Source organism: Scatophagus argus, chromosome 12, assembly GCF_020382885.2.
Source record: "Scatophagus argus isolate fScaArg1 chromosome 12, fScaArg1.pri, whole genome shotgun sequence".
NCBI classification, from domain to species: Eukaryota; Metazoa; Chordata; class Actinopteri; family Scatophagidae; genus Scatophagus; species Scatophagus argus.
Genome location: NC_058504.1, coordinates 11208977 through 11224580, shown reverse-complemented (window position 1 = coordinate 11224580; position 15604 = coordinate 11208977). Strand labels below are relative to the sequence as shown.

General features: G+C 39.8%; 1 protein-coding gene across 2 annotated transcripts in view; it reads right to left on the bottom strand.

Annotated features, from left to right (window-relative positions):
- The window catches only part of pcdh11 (protocadherin 11), a 120656-nt gene extending 108910 nt beyond the window's left edge, over positions 1 to 11746 (bottom strand). The window contains exons 1-2 of one of the 2 annotated variants that reach the window (XM_046406256.1): positions 10981 to 11746; positions 4707 to 5287 (exon numbers count right to left, since the gene is read on the bottom strand). In XM_046406256.1, the coding sequence (XP_046262212.1) occupies positions 4707 to 5246 (540 nt within the window). In that variant the 5' untranslated portion in view covers positions 5247 to 5287; positions 10981 to 11746. The remainder of the gene's footprint in view (positions 1 to 4706; positions 5288 to 10980) is intronic. The other variant, XM_046406257.1, reaches the window with a different exon arrangement.
- Between the last annotated feature and the right edge of the window lie 3858 nt (positions 11747 to 15604).

Sequence of the window (15604 nt, the reverse complement as noted above, 5' to 3'; positions counted from 1 at the left end):
GCATCCTTCTTAAAGAGATAAGCTTCATGCTGCACATAATGTTGGAAGAGATTACTCTGTCTAGGCACAGCTATCAAATGAGATTAAGATATATACATTCTCCTCGTTCAAGGAAGGCACAGTTCAACCAAATTGTGAGCACAAGAGTCCTCAGTAGGTTTTAAAATCTAGAACTGTCCTTGTGCCAACACAGTGTTGTAGCCGACACAAGGAAACGTGCAGCTGCAGCATGTAAATTATTGTGTACAGTGAAAAACTGCTTGCAGAGGGAATGGTGTCAACACGTCAGTGATTGACAGAACTACTTAAACCAGCCAATGCTGCAGCAGTGATCTTTCCAGACCGCATTTTGTGATGCTTTTGGCAAGCAAAAGTCATATAGGGGTAAGTGGACATGGTAGATAAAACTACATCTGGAAATGTAGACACTGCCTTGCGGATGAAGAGGGCTGAATCTTAATACACACTGTAGAACTATTTCTGTCATAACTGAAAGGTCCAAAACAACATTCTGGAGCTCTAATGGTAAGCACTACTCCATCTGCACAAAGCTCCTCAATCCTCAGTTGTTTGAATAGTTCAGAGATTCGGCACAGTAGCTGAGTATATGCACACTGATATTTGGCAAACTCTGATGTTAATAGTAGGATGTTGAGTTAGGATGTGTCAAAGTGAATGCTGCACAATGATTTATGAGCCAGCATCTTCTCTATGCTTTTGTCTTGGTTTCACACAATTTTACAACTGACAAGACAGCACTCAGCGCATTTCAATAAGTTGAAGAGAGCTATCTCTCAGGCTGTGCATCCTCCTGAATGCAAAATTAGTCTGGTGGATTGTGATAAGATCTAGGGCAGGCTAAGAAAAGGCCAAATACTAGCATGAATCACTCACTGGAAACCCTAAGGCTGAGTGAGAAGGACAAAGCTGTCTAAACAGCTAAGTGTGCACATTATACCATGCTCTTTCAACACACATATGCTGTACAGGTACATGTCTTCTCGAGCTTTGATGACTTCACTGCACATTTCAGGACCACAGATATCTGCAGTGATCGGAGAGGAATCGTGGCACTGTATGTGCAGGATGTGTGTGGTATGCAATATAATCAGAGATGGATAATTTAAATGAAAATGATGGAGAGACACTGACAGAAGCAGAGGTGGCTGATGATGAGGCAAGAATGGCTCTGAACCTGTTCTGCAGACAGCACCTCAGATTACCAGTGGATGCATCTTTCAGTCAAGTTGATGACCTTATTAAAACTAAGAGGAGACTGAGATTGGGCTGTGAATTTATCAGGAGGACTCTAGTCACGGTGATGCCCATGGATGGGGCTAACTGGGGAGGGCTATTCATCATGAGCTATAGCACCTCTTTATAATGCTGATAGAAACTCCCTCTCTTTCTGTTCCTCTCTCTTTCATTCCTCTCTCATTCTTTCCTTCATACCTCATACACTTCTCCCCTTGGCTATGATTTCATGCATATAATTAAGACAAAAAGAAGCTGGGAATACTTTGTCTCTTATTGTCAACGCCTAGAAGAGGATAATATGTCAAAATAGGATGCTAATGAAAACTGGAAATGCTTGACAGTGAGCTCTCTGCCCAAAAACCCTATTCACTGCCTATAGGCACCATGCAATGCATTAATCAAATATTTCTTGCTACTTGGGAGTGGGGCTTGAATAAATTTTGTATCTTCAAATGCAAAATTAGAATCATTTTAGGTATAAAATTATTCAAACTCAGACTTGGAGTACCAAAAGGAGTTGGGAAAAAAAAAAACTCCTTAATAATCTTTGGTGTAAATCAGATAGATGTTGCAACCACATGGATTGTAAAGTACCCCAGGAAAAACCTAGGTAGGTGGCAAATGGTTAAATCTAAGAGCCCTTCAGATTGCCCAACCAAAATACAGACACACACTTCATCAACCAGTATGTGAGTGAAGCATAGCCCAGCCAGCAGCAGAACATTGATCTACATGAAATGACTTGAACAAGACGCCTACTCTCAATGTGTCTGAAGATGCTGACATAGATACAACTTGGATTAATGTAGTGTGTGATGCTGCAAAATCATTCATCACTGGAGAAAGGGAGTCAGTGTTTGTGAACAATCACAATCCTAAGCAAAACCTACAACAGAATCTACTTTAGTCTTACGTTTATTTCTGTCTTGGGTTATGTGAATACATAAAGTGATTGAATCTGCTTTCATGGGAGATCCTCCTCCATCCATGCATGTGATTGCTTTCTTTGACCTTGACCATTTCTTATGACTACTTCTCTGCAGTTCAGGTGACACACTACTGCACCACACTGATAGCTGAGTTTCACAAGTGTGATTACCACCCATTATGTGTGGGTCTGGAGCACTGTGTAAGATGAAATTACAAGTTGCGCTTAGTAGCTTTAGAAAGGGACAGTGTTGTACAAAGAGGCTACGATGTTTCTTTCATTTGTTCTATATACTGAAAAGTCAGACATGCTACATGTGCAGACCATGTGTACGTAGCTTGCTGTACTATACAATGGTAGCAATTTCAGCACCGTGTCGAGCACAACACGAGACAACTGGGCAAACTATCACTTTGAGGAAGCTTCTGAGACAAATCTCACAGGACCATACAAAGATAGTCCAAGAGTGGCTTAACGGCCAAGAGCTATTCTAGGAAGTGCTTGCACATTCCTTCCCCACTAAACCCTTGGCTTTCTACTGCACTTCTGAAATAAAAGATACCAAAGGTTGAAAATATTACTGGCTCCTTCAGTGCTTTTTTCTGTGTTTTACTCATATGAAACCAGGAGCACAAGGAAATTAATCTTGAGGACAATAAGTATATAATGGGAAGACCTGATGCAGAACAGACTCAGTGCTGAGAATGCACTGTGTCTCCCTGCAGGAGGAATTTCCTGCAAAAGATAACCCCACCACAGTCTTGGTGAGGGTTTTTAGAAAGCTTTATATTGTGAAAAGGGCAAAAAATGATTGCAGATGATCATCATAATGAGCAGAACATTTGGTTGGTAATTTTCCAGGCATAAACAATTCAGGACATTGCGCTGGAGCGGCCTTGGCAGCTAACTCTTTAAAAATGCAAATTGGTATTCAAGGCAGACACGGACAGCAACGATTCCGTTCATTCTAGCCCGGTGTTAACTTCATCTCAGACTGCAAGACGGACTTCTCATTTCTGTTTTACACCATGTTCTCAAATCCTGTAACCTTTCTTTATTTATTATGTTTAGGGTCTCCTCCAGAGTGCTTGCCTTCTCCCTCCTTGATTACACTTCATTTGTAAGAGCTCATGTCATTTCCAGTATTCATACACAAAGCATAGAGCATTGTCTAGATTCTAAATGAAGAATGCATGATATTATCCTATATTTCTAAATTTAGGGCTTACTCCATGAGGCAACAGAGATTATTGCACTGCAGTTTAATAAAGCAGCAATTAGATGATGAAGAAAAGCTTTTCCTAGTTCTGCATGAGACTTCTATTAACATAATATAGTACATTCCTTCTCACTTGCTTAGATCTACTAGCACATGCAACCTGTTGCTGGAAATTGGACATGCAGTATATGCTGTGTGTGCAATTTCTACTGCTTGTTCTCTGATATTACTGTACATGGTGAAAACATCCCCGTCTTTACAACCTGCTCTCATAATTGAAATGCAGCATATGGAGGTATTAACAGCAATAAAACATTGCGAGCTTCATGACACATTGCACGTTATGAAAATGTAGGTCATATTTTTTACATGTTAAAATTTCCCACGTGGCTATACACCAGCACTTCAGCTCTAGCAATACAGTAGGTTTACAGGAGAAGCTATAACGCACAATCTGAATTGTATTACATAAACCTTATGGGATGAAAAATCTGGCAAAGAAAATATCCTAAGAACTTACTATATTACATTATATTAAAAAATGTGGAACTTTTTATCCTGTTGTATCTCTTTGTAAGTGTTTTTCCAAATTACACTGCTACAGTGGTCTTTGGTTTGTCACATGTATGGGTGTTAACTGTTCTATTGGAGTCCCAAAAGCGTATTTACTTTTCTAAAAGCTATTTATTTATTCTATTAAGATCATAAAGAAAACCAGTAACTTGAGGACTGTACCAGTATCAGGCTTGAAGCCCTTATCCTTCACTTTCAATATTTCTCCCTCATTTACTATTAATTTAACTCGATTTGGTCAAGATGGCTTTTAGTTTAGACATGAGATGGCAGAAATATAGTAACAGGCCCTCTCAACTTTCTTGAAGACTCAAGAATCTGTACTTAGAAATACAGCCTCGGATACTTGGAAGTTTTTAATTAATAATAAATTAACCAAATAGATCTTCAGATATGGTCTTCATATCAAGATGAAACCCACAGTGATGTGTGTGCATTTTTAAATAAATATAGTCACCTAAGCATAATCCATTTTTAAAGCATTTCACTAACATTTAACTAATCAGTTAGTCAAAGCAGTTAAAATTTTCATGTACACCAAATACCGTACAGCAGTAATTTTTATAATATAGTCAAAATCATAACAGGCAGAATGGGTTTGGAAAATGCCCCTCTGATAAATACAACTTGTATCAAATTGAAGATAAGTGTGGCCTCCACCAAACATAAGAAAATACCTATCTACTTCCATTCTAGGTATGTCAGATTTGAAACAGGAGTGAGCCTCACCTTGACTAGTTCATAATGTTGGATTCCATTTATTCCTACATCAGGGTCAAATGCTGAGGGCACCGGGTATCGGGTGTTGATGGCCGTGTTCTCCGGGATGGAGATGTTTATTACAGTGGACTGGAAAAGGGGTGCGTTGTCGTTAACATCCTCAATCAGGAAACGGATCTTCACCAATCGAAAGATCTCATCCGGCAGCACCGCCACCTCAATCTCATAGTAGCAGCGTTTCTCAGCGAAGACCCCAGAGCAAAGCTTCTCACGGTCGATTCTGTGATTCGTGGTAAAGATCTCTCCCGTGTTGGCCTCCACCCTCACCAAAGGCACGTCACCTGTCTTGTACACAGGCTTGAACTGCAGCGGCGAGGATAGTCTGATGTTGGGGTCCAGGTTGAGGTCCAAGTCCTTGCGCAGGTTCCCGATGCGGACGTTTTCTGGCTGTTCCTCCTTCACCGTGTAGTCCCTCTCCTGGGCCCGGCATAGGAAGGCCACACAGGTGAGCAAGACCACCAGCACATGAGCCTGACCTGCTAAGTCCATACTCAAGAGTGGATGGATGCTTCACTTCTACAGCAGCAATTCTGCCCCAAGAAAAGCAAGAGAGAGAGAAGAAAAAAGACAGGACACACAATGTCAATGCACAAAATTACATGGCCTTCAAGTTCTGCCGTAATTACTATATTCCCTGACAGTTTTCATCTTGACCTATTCATCCAACTAGTTATAAGCCCACATCCTTCCTATGTCTTTGAGAGCAAATTAACATCTGTTTTACACACTTAACCTTTGATGACATCGACTGAGCAAGCAGACATGTAAGGGTTAGTAGTTAATGTGTTCCATCAATCCATTTCATCAGTGTAATGAACCTTTTCATATTTTTACTGAAAATATGAAAGCAGTTTAGTTCACTGTTGCGATACAATTGTTTGCTTTGAAAGCTTGTTCACAAAATGTTGTGTGCATGAACAAAATATGACACGGCACAAAGAGGAACTTAATTTATATCTGAGACAATATGAGTCAATATGGTGCAGTGGTGTCCTCATAAACTGCACCTCACATCCAGACTTCAGCTGATTTGGAGGCAGCAAAATTGAGCCTTAAGCAGTGGTGCTTCCATGCATGAAAACACACACACACAAACTTGCAGTAGCACCGCTTGACAGCAGCTATTAATGGACAACCTCATTTGCTGTGAATGTAAACAATTGAACTCGCAAATATTTCATGAACGCCCATGTGTGTAAACATACACAATATGATAAGAGCGCTGTTGAGGGTAACTGTGGTGGAAAGAGACAACAACGTGAAATTATTTATTGTGGGAGCCGCCATCAGTCAAATTAGTGAAATTTAATCATAACTTCATTACATCCTGCTGAATGTGTTTTCTCCAACATCAAATTTAAACAGCAGCCAGTTTGCTGTTTGTACTGAATGATGCTTACGATAAAACCCTTAACAGAAAATGCACTGAAGATGGATTTACCATCACTGAACATTATTCCTTAATAACTTGTCATGTGTTGGGTGCCACTTCATTTGATGTTGTTGTTCTACAAAACCTTTAATTGTTTTGTACATTCAAAGGATTGCCAGAGGGCAAAAACTCCAATTGCCAAAGCCCAAGTAGGTCACTGGCAGATGACGGAGGACTCATTTTCTGAAACAACTTCTCTGCCAGTATATGATGAGCATGAAATATTGACTGCTTCCCACCAGATAATTAGTAGATTGTTTAGTCAGTTATTAGGGAAGTTACTTCATGTAGCTTGCTAACTGGCATTTTGACTTATTCATTTATTTAATCCATTCTTGCATATCATTTATGAATGCAATTCCACCATTTCTGCCCCATCACACCAGTCTTTATGAAGGCTTGGTCACACAGGCTTTAACAGGCTTTTTATATTACAGTGGTGGTCATGCACCGCAATTACCAAGGTACATTCATATTCAGTTGATTTTTCAGAAGAACAACAAAATAATATTACTGGTCTTTAGATCGTTCTTACTTTACAGTAATGTCTCAGGGTAAAGCCACCGCAGCACAGCTAGGTTTACTTCTCATAATAATTCTGGCACCCCATGTGTATTCCAGCGCAATATATTTAATGACTAATATCACTTCATTGCTCATATCCCCCTGTGTGCTCAGGTCCTCCAAACCCCTGAGCGTTTATCAATCTCATATGATTTTCTTCAAGATATTTGGTTGTGTTTGTAATGCAGGTGCCTTCAAATCAAACGTCCATTTCCTTCAAAGTATTGTGTATGACAGCCATCACAGAAACGATCTACAGCTGGTGCTGAAAATGCATACATACCTGCAGTAACAAGGGACCACAAATAGCTCTTTGGGAACTGTAATATTTCCTACTTTATGAAATTTCCATCCATCCATTTCCATGAGTCAAACAATATCCAGTAGAAAAGGTATGACTACCTAAACTGCACTACAGGGGTCCTCTAAATTGGCAAGGCAAGAGCATTCATAGCCATTGAAGCTCTCGGCCTACCGACAGAGGGGAATTGATTAAAAGTAAGAATTTAATTAAGCTGGTTTTGAATCAGCAACAATTGCAAGGCATTTATGCAGCCTGTAAAGACAGATTTCTTTTCATAAGGCAGTCACATGAGACTCATTAAAGAACAGTTGGACAGAAAAACATGGCTGACACTGATCGGTGTGAGGGTTCTTCGTTCTACACATATAGCACTAGCAGTGTCGTACAGTCATGTCAAAATATTGATGAGATATATCCTATTAGTGACTGTGACACGCTTTACTTTGAAGTGTGCATCTTTCTGAGAGTGAGCAGCAATTGCTTTACTGTGATGATCGCCAGGCAGTCCAAGGCTGAGCTCGCTCGACGCATAATGAAGTTTAAATTACATCCTTAAATGGGATGTGATTCGCAAAGTGAAAAAACAGAAAGATCAAAGCATGATCTAGATTTCCTCTCCCTTGTAAGTGACAATAATGTTTCACAGGATGAAGGGGTGTAGTATATATTCGACTCAGAGTACATGCAGGGGTACAAACGCAGCAGCAAGGAGGACACTCTGGCTATGATATTATGTGATGTTCTGAAGCAAAATTTTACTCTTACATCAGACAATTAAAATGCTTATTAATTAATTATGAAGTTAGTTATATGTAAGAGACACATGTTGTCCTTTAACAAATTACAACCAAACTTTATATTAGAATTAATTATTAAGATACAAACTACTCTTTGTATTTTATCAATTTAATTTGAACCATGATTTTCCAACATATGCATGGCTTTTCACTTGTCATAACTCTTAAGAAACCTGTCCACGAGGGACAGGCTAGGTGAGAGAACGAATGGTGCTTGAGGGGGGAAAAAAAGCAAGAGGGAGGGCGAAAGAAATCCTAGGTGTCAGTCAGAGTGTCTCCTTTGCTTACATTTCACTAGTCTCCTGAAATGCTATTTTGAGCCCCAGACAGCAGGTTGAATCCAGTAGGCAAACTCCAACCTCCCTCTTGGGGGACACAGAGTGGAGAGGAGCAGGCTGGCCCCGGATCACTTTTCACAAGAATGTGATGGACAGACCTTCTTGGTGTTTGCACGCGCTGAAGGTAGCAGTGAGAGGGGAGACGTAGAGTGACTGCAACCGCCTACCTTCACCCCTAAAGGTACCATCAACTAGGAAGATTTAAGGCTGGGACCCAAGACATTTGCAGTCCTTAAACTGTCAAAGGCAGCTTTTCACCACTGTTGTACCTATCAATATTGCCTATGATACAAAGAGATTAAAAAAAAAAAGAAAGAAAAAAGGGGCACTGGTAGAAGTAATATTTTTGATTGTCTTGGGCTTTTTCTCTTTCAACAGCTTTAAGGATCGCTGACAGCCTGACAGACCAGGTTTCTGTCAAGATCAGTCAGTTCTTTTTCAGTCCACACAGCCAGAACAATTCTCCTTACACGACAGACGAATACAAGTTGTTTTCTCTTGGGACATTTCCATAATGACTATATTACTTAAATTCAACTCAAAGAGTGAGAAAGTGCAAGAAAATGTTACTCAACATAAATGGCCACATTGACTAAGATATTTAATACTGTCAAAATATGTATATTCAAGTTCAAGTATCGCTGTGATTTCGGCATCACCCTGTTTTTTTATCACTGGAAAAAGAAAAAATAATAAATCAAAATTCCGACAGACTTTTACACAATGTTTGCATTAAGCCTGGCAATCGTGTTTGGGCGCACAACCCAGTGGGTTATTTATGTCTCAACCCTTTTCTTCATTCCTAGATACAAAGAGTTGAGTATCAAAGAGCAAATGATCGCAAGATAATATTTCTTCCCATCCTGCATTAACAAAATGACATACTAATTTTCAATGTTGTAATCATGGACCTCAAGAGGGCAGTCCATACATGTGAATGCCATCCTAAGGATAAATGTAAGTGTGACCATTTCAGTGTAGCTTTATATCACCTTGAATGTTAACTTAGAACTTCTTAATGTGACAAAATCCTAAATTATGGACAGGTAGATAAATTGTCAGACAACAAACAAACAAACATGCAATTAATTAAAACAAAGTCAGAAAAATTAAAACTAAAAGAGAAAAGTCTATTTTATTCATAATATACATGAATAAAATTGAGTTTTATCTTTTAAAATAACACAGGAAAACACTGACAAAACATATAAAACAACATTTTCATCTACAAAAGTGACCATATTTGCGGTGCGAATTGCGCTGTAGACACCACCATAGATTCTGGTAAATTCAGTTTGGGTAGTCATGATCAATATATTATCCTGTATGGGAAGTGAAAAAGACAATTCACACACACTACTGTGAATATCATGCCAGTCAGGAGGAGGACCAAAACTAAAGATGTCCTTCAAATATGCACAAAGCCCCGGGTTTTTATAGAGACTATCAGAAGAGAAAAGAAATCTAAAAGAGTTTGGATGTGTTTAAGGGGGGGACAAAAGCTGGGACATTTGGGAAGCACCTCTGAGAGTACAGGTTGGCTGCTCTGTGACTCTATTAGAACCTATACAGTTTTCTTACAAGGTGTTAACTCCCAAATCAGTCGACATAGAGCTGAATTTATCAAAAGCAGAAAAGATAATGGAGATATGGTTGTAACGGGTCCAGTATGTCAGAAAAATGCAGCCTACGATCAATTGTTCTGTACCTAGTGATGAATTTTAAATGCAGATCTGGGCAAGCAAATGGTTTAATTGCCCTTTTCCTTCTTTTTTTCTTTTTAATCAAAACACATACTTAATATGCTCTTATTAACTCACTTACTCCACTTCTAATACAAATACCTCAGTTTGCTGCTAAAATACCACCTTCAGACATTCACATTTGATCTAACTCTCCAGAAAATATTGAGTTCAGTGGGCCTTGTGGGGGTCTTTAAAAACGGGTCCAATGATAATCTATTGCATATTGAGCAGGTATATATACATATATATATATATATATATATGAAAAAACAAATAACCAACTATGGAGGTCAACTGTCAGGGCAGCGGGGATTATAATCGTCAAAATTTGAACTAGTCTTCCTAGTAGAAAACTATACACACATATATAAATTCCTTCCTTCTCTAAAGTCTGAGCGTGAACAGACTGATATCCCTGAGGTTATGGTCTGTGACAGCTGAAGCGTTTGACCACGAGCGCGCTGTTACCGCGCACCCACGCACCGAGCTTAGCAGCTGCTGCTCTGGAACCTGCATTGACAAGTCCCTGTAGTTGGGTGCTCTTGGAAAGTGGGCCTATCTGTCTAGCTATCAGTGTGGAGCAAGACTAAATAACGCCCGAAGTCGTGACCAGCCGCGCGATGCACATTCATAATGCGACAGCTCAGCTTAGATTTTCCACGATACACCGCGTCCATGGATAATTTCTATTTACATCAGGTGCACGGGGACGCCTGTTTATCTCTGGAGCAGATCTAGGAAAACCCACGGAACATAAAAAATGATCCACCATCACAACACACTGATTTATCCAAGTGCCCCGTAGACTATCACTAAATTTTCGCCCAGCTTATGTTGCGCTCAGTGACTGTTAATACACCGCAGCTCTTCGCCGGTACTGGGACATCAATTTGATTTTATACGGACCACATAAATTAGGCTGTTGATGGGCGCTCTCCAGCGTTTCTGAATGCGCTCAGGAGACAGACCAGTCATGTGCATACAGCTTAAGTGAAAAACAAATTGATCTCAACAGTAAAGTCATGATGAAGAGCAAAGCTTACCTTTTCCGTTCCAATACGATGGAATCAACCGTGTGTGCCGTCGCGTAGAGACATCACTGATTTACAGAAAAGAAGTGCCACGAATTAAACTGAAGTGGGGAAAAAGGGGGGGGAAGGATCCTCATCAGAAGCGGCAGAAAAATGCGTTGCAAGAAGAAAAGAAAAATGTTATCCACTACAAAACTTATCCATACGCTAAAAAACTGTGGTCCTCATGTGCAAGAGAAAAGCAATCATGCACAGCGATCAACTTTGTTTGGAAAGGACGCCGTAATTCCTCTTCGGATGTCTTAGGCTCGCAATCCCACGGGCGGAGATACGCATTGATCCAAGCTTGTTTTACATTAACTTTGTATCCCTAGCCTACCAAATGCCTTGAAATTCCTACTTTATTTGACCAGCATAAAATCGCTGGCACAAAACTTAAACGTGTGCGTTAAAGGCTTCTTGACCAGCGCGCAAAACTTCAATCCAAGAGCGCAAAAAAAAAAACGGACCTCAAATGAAAACCTTAAAGCCTAAACCTAATTTATTTCATAACCACTTGTTTTGAATGACTTAAGGATGTGCACGCTCCCCCAAAAAAACTCTTAAAGGAGGGATGCAGAGAGTGCATCGCCCCCCCAATGGAGTTGGATCAAAGTGTGCCTCAGTGCAGCATCACTTACAGGAGCCGGGATAGGCGGTTCACCGTATCTGTCTGCTAAGCTGTAGATGTCTCAGTAGTATTGTATGAACTCAGTTCCTCCTCAACACTGCCCACCTCTCTCCCTCTTGCTCTCCCTTCGACTGACATCATGGTTGAAGGAGGAGCCAACCGCAGATTTAAGAGCCCCGGTCCTCTTAAAGCCGCACTGCGTTGGAGAGATGCTGAGATGTAGGTGGATGGCGGCCTGTGTGTGTGTGCGCACCACAAATGCCTCCGCCGTTTGCAGTAGCCACACTGCTGGGAAATCCGCCTGAAAGCAAGAGGGGGGCACTGTTCACTTTTATAAAGAGCTTTGTTTCTGTTTTTCATTCCCAATTAGGTCTACTGTATCTGAATAACCATGACGATCAGAGTCTTCTCAGACATTCACAAGGGTGTCAGCAGGCCATGGCAGAGCCCTTCTCAAGGATGAGAAAAGAAATTAGCACGATAATGGGTTTGTTCACACTTCCCACGGTTTCCATAAAATGGTGTCAAATAATGTGGCATACGAACCCATCACAGTCCATCTTATTACTAGGAACACATTAAACACTTGAAATGCAAGAAATGATAATATGTACCCAAGTGATTACCTAGAAAATGGAGTGAAAAAACGAGTGTTGAGGTATGAATCAGATAATAGTGATCAGCAAAGTGGCAAAGATGGTTTAACAACATGTATTTATGGCCATAAAAACTATTTGAGTGAAACATCAACGAATGTGGTTTGAAAGGGCACAATGTCACAATGGCATCAATGGGAGATATTGATTCAGTGGTTCAAAAATCACTGACTACAAATCGTGAAGCTGTCACTTTTCTGCTGCAGCAAACTGAATGGATGTTCCACCTCTAAATACCCTGAAGTGGATTCTAACAGGTGCTTTTATGGGGTCATAAAAGGTTATGGTCACACAAAGGTCAAATGACCACCACCACCACAGTGTTACAGCTGATTACCCCTGTCCCTTTGCCAGCACATCATGGAGCAAATGGTGGTAACTTTGCATTTTAACAAGTTTAGCCCCTGGCAAGCTTTCATAAGCAGGATTCTTCACCTGTTCAGCATCTCCTTTCACATTATTTCACATCACAACATTCATCCCTGAAGACAAAGGGGCAGGGGTAGGGCAAGATGACTGTTTATGTTTAGTTTATGGAAGGATGGATAGACAGATATTTGTTTTTATGAGAATCTCTTAAGAATTCGTTCACAGAATATGACAGCCAAAACGCCAAAGGCACAAAAGTCCTCCTGGTTCACATGGCTCCAGTTCATATGGCTACCTTAATATTTTCAAATTAACTGTCAGAGGGACCTTAATAAATTGGAAGGAATTACTGCACACATGATGTCCAGTTTTATAGGATTCATCAGTAGGCTGCTCATCACCATGAAATATTGTGTGTCTCTTTATGTGTGTAAAACTCGCCTGACACTGGTGGACATTACTGTTTTATCCTTGACTGATTATTCATGGAAAAAAAAATTTAGAGATACACCCCTTACAGGATCTTAAACGTTAGTAAGAATTGGCATGAAATGCTAACTCAAGAGATTTCTAAAACTTTCGTCTGAGCAGTCAAATATAACAGCTGTTTCCCAATGTTAAAACTGTGCCGTGCTAAGGGGATCACTATGAGACATGTAGAAAGGCAAGGTTTCCTTTTGTTTTTTAAAGATACAGTGGAACAGAACTTTGCCACAACATTGACTTTAATCAGGCTTGCAATGAATCGCTAACTTTTTATGCACACAAGTGAAAGAAATAATTAGGAGAAAGAGCATACTCATGAATATACCATATCAGGCAGGCACAGCTGGGCAAGGGGAAGGGTGGAAAGAAGGGCTAATTTGCAAGGTCACTGTGTATTAACTTCCAGAGGTTTCAAGAAAGGATATATGCTTTGCAGACCACACTCCATTATTATCATTATTATTATTTGTTGTTGTTATTGGGAAGACAGCACAGTTCATGTATGTCCAAAGATGTTTAAAGAATTTTGCCTTGGGGATAAATAAAGGAATTTTGATTCTGATTCTGAAGAATATTTTATAGAAATACAGGAAGAGTTGAAGACATCTTGACAAAACATTTTTTTTCAAATCCATACAGGCTGGGCTTGTATCCATGGCAACTTTCAAGAACCACTGAGATTTACCACAATGAGTTGAAACTACCTCTATTGCCTCATTTCTTTCTGTCTGTTTCTTTCTCTCCCTCTTTCTCAAGGATCTCTGGAGAAGGCAAAAGATTTGAGAAAGATGGAGTGGACAGAGCGAGGACAATTCAATATTTGCTTTTACTTTATTGGCAACAGAGGAAGAATTTCAGAAAATGATGTAGAAACCAGAGATAGACAAAGGACATTGTGATAATATTTGAACTTTTCCACGTAGTATGAAAATGCAGCATGCGTGACTGTAGATACATCCAGAGCAGTTGATTGTGAAAAAGATAAAAAGCCTTCAGGGAAGATGATTGCAGACTGTCCAAAACTTTACTACTTTGGTTATCGCCAATGATCTAAAATATGTGCCTTTAATAATCTGTTCTTTTGTTCTTGCTCAAAATGCATCACTCTGAGGCATACTGTTTGCTCACTGGACACTGTGTCTGTCCTGTGTTAAACAGAAAGTTACTTTAGCAGACCAACAAGTGAGATTTATCTGACTTTGACTTATGACTGTGCTATTATAGCACTTTTCCCAAGAACTGCATTGTATAGATTTTGTCATTTAAGTGCTTAAAAGAAAATGCATGACTGTAATGAGTGATGCTGTATAGAAACAAAAACTCAAAGCTTGATGCCATCTTGTGATACTTAAGAATCCTAAAATAATTAAAGATCTGATTTATTTTTATTCGAAGTGGGTTAACATTAACAGACGGGTGTAGCTCTAATTTCTATTATTAAACCTAAGTACTCTGTGTATATGTGTGTGTGTGTGTGTGTTTGCGTGCATATTCTTGTAGTTGAGGGGACAAAAAATTGTTTACAGTCCCATTGTGAGGACATGGGATTAGGTTAAGGTAAGGGTTAGGATTAGGCAAGTAATGTTCATTCTTATGGTTATGTGGTGGTTAAGCCTCCAGAAAATGAATGTAAGCCTATCTAATGTCCCCAAAAGTGATGGAAACAACACTATGTGTATTGTGCGTGTGTGTGTCACAATAAGCATGTCCTTGTATTTGATCTCGAATGACCAGCCAGCCTCAAGTTGACATGAATTTCTTTTTTCTGAAAAGACCACTGTCATTAGTATCCTGTCAGATGAAGCTAACATTGACTGACATGTATTTGCAAAATACCAATTAGACTACTACCAGCACGGTGAACCACCGTTATTGTTAGTTGACATGTACTCACCTAATGTTCTACAAGCAAATGAATGTGTGTGTGTGTGTGTGTGTGTGTGTGTATGGGTCAGCGCGTGTGTGTGAGAGAGAGGGAGAGGTACAAGTTATTGTTACACAAGAACTGATGTGTGTTAATGTCCTGCAGAAAACCACTAATTTCATATACAAGTGTTGGACAGGTTTGGCTGACTTTTCTGTGATTTTGTCACATCATGTTTGTCCTTGAGAGGTGCTAGACTGCTGATTGCTTTTGGCAAGCTAACAAGTAAGGGTACTTCTATGAGAACGTGCACGTGTTTCATTTTAGTGGTAAATGCAACACGTGTCATGGTGCAGGATTTTACCAATAGGCCTTTCACTGAGAAATCAACAATGTTCATGAACTATTAATGAATCAACACTGACATAATAAAGTCTGTGTGATAAAACCTTGTTATAGACACAAACAACTGTTATAAATAGTGCAAACTAAAAGTGATCATTGTAAGATGTGTGCTTTGCTGTTCTGCTTTGTTTCATGCACATCACCCATCTGCTGTCTGTAACAGAACAGCACAAAATCAGTTTGTAT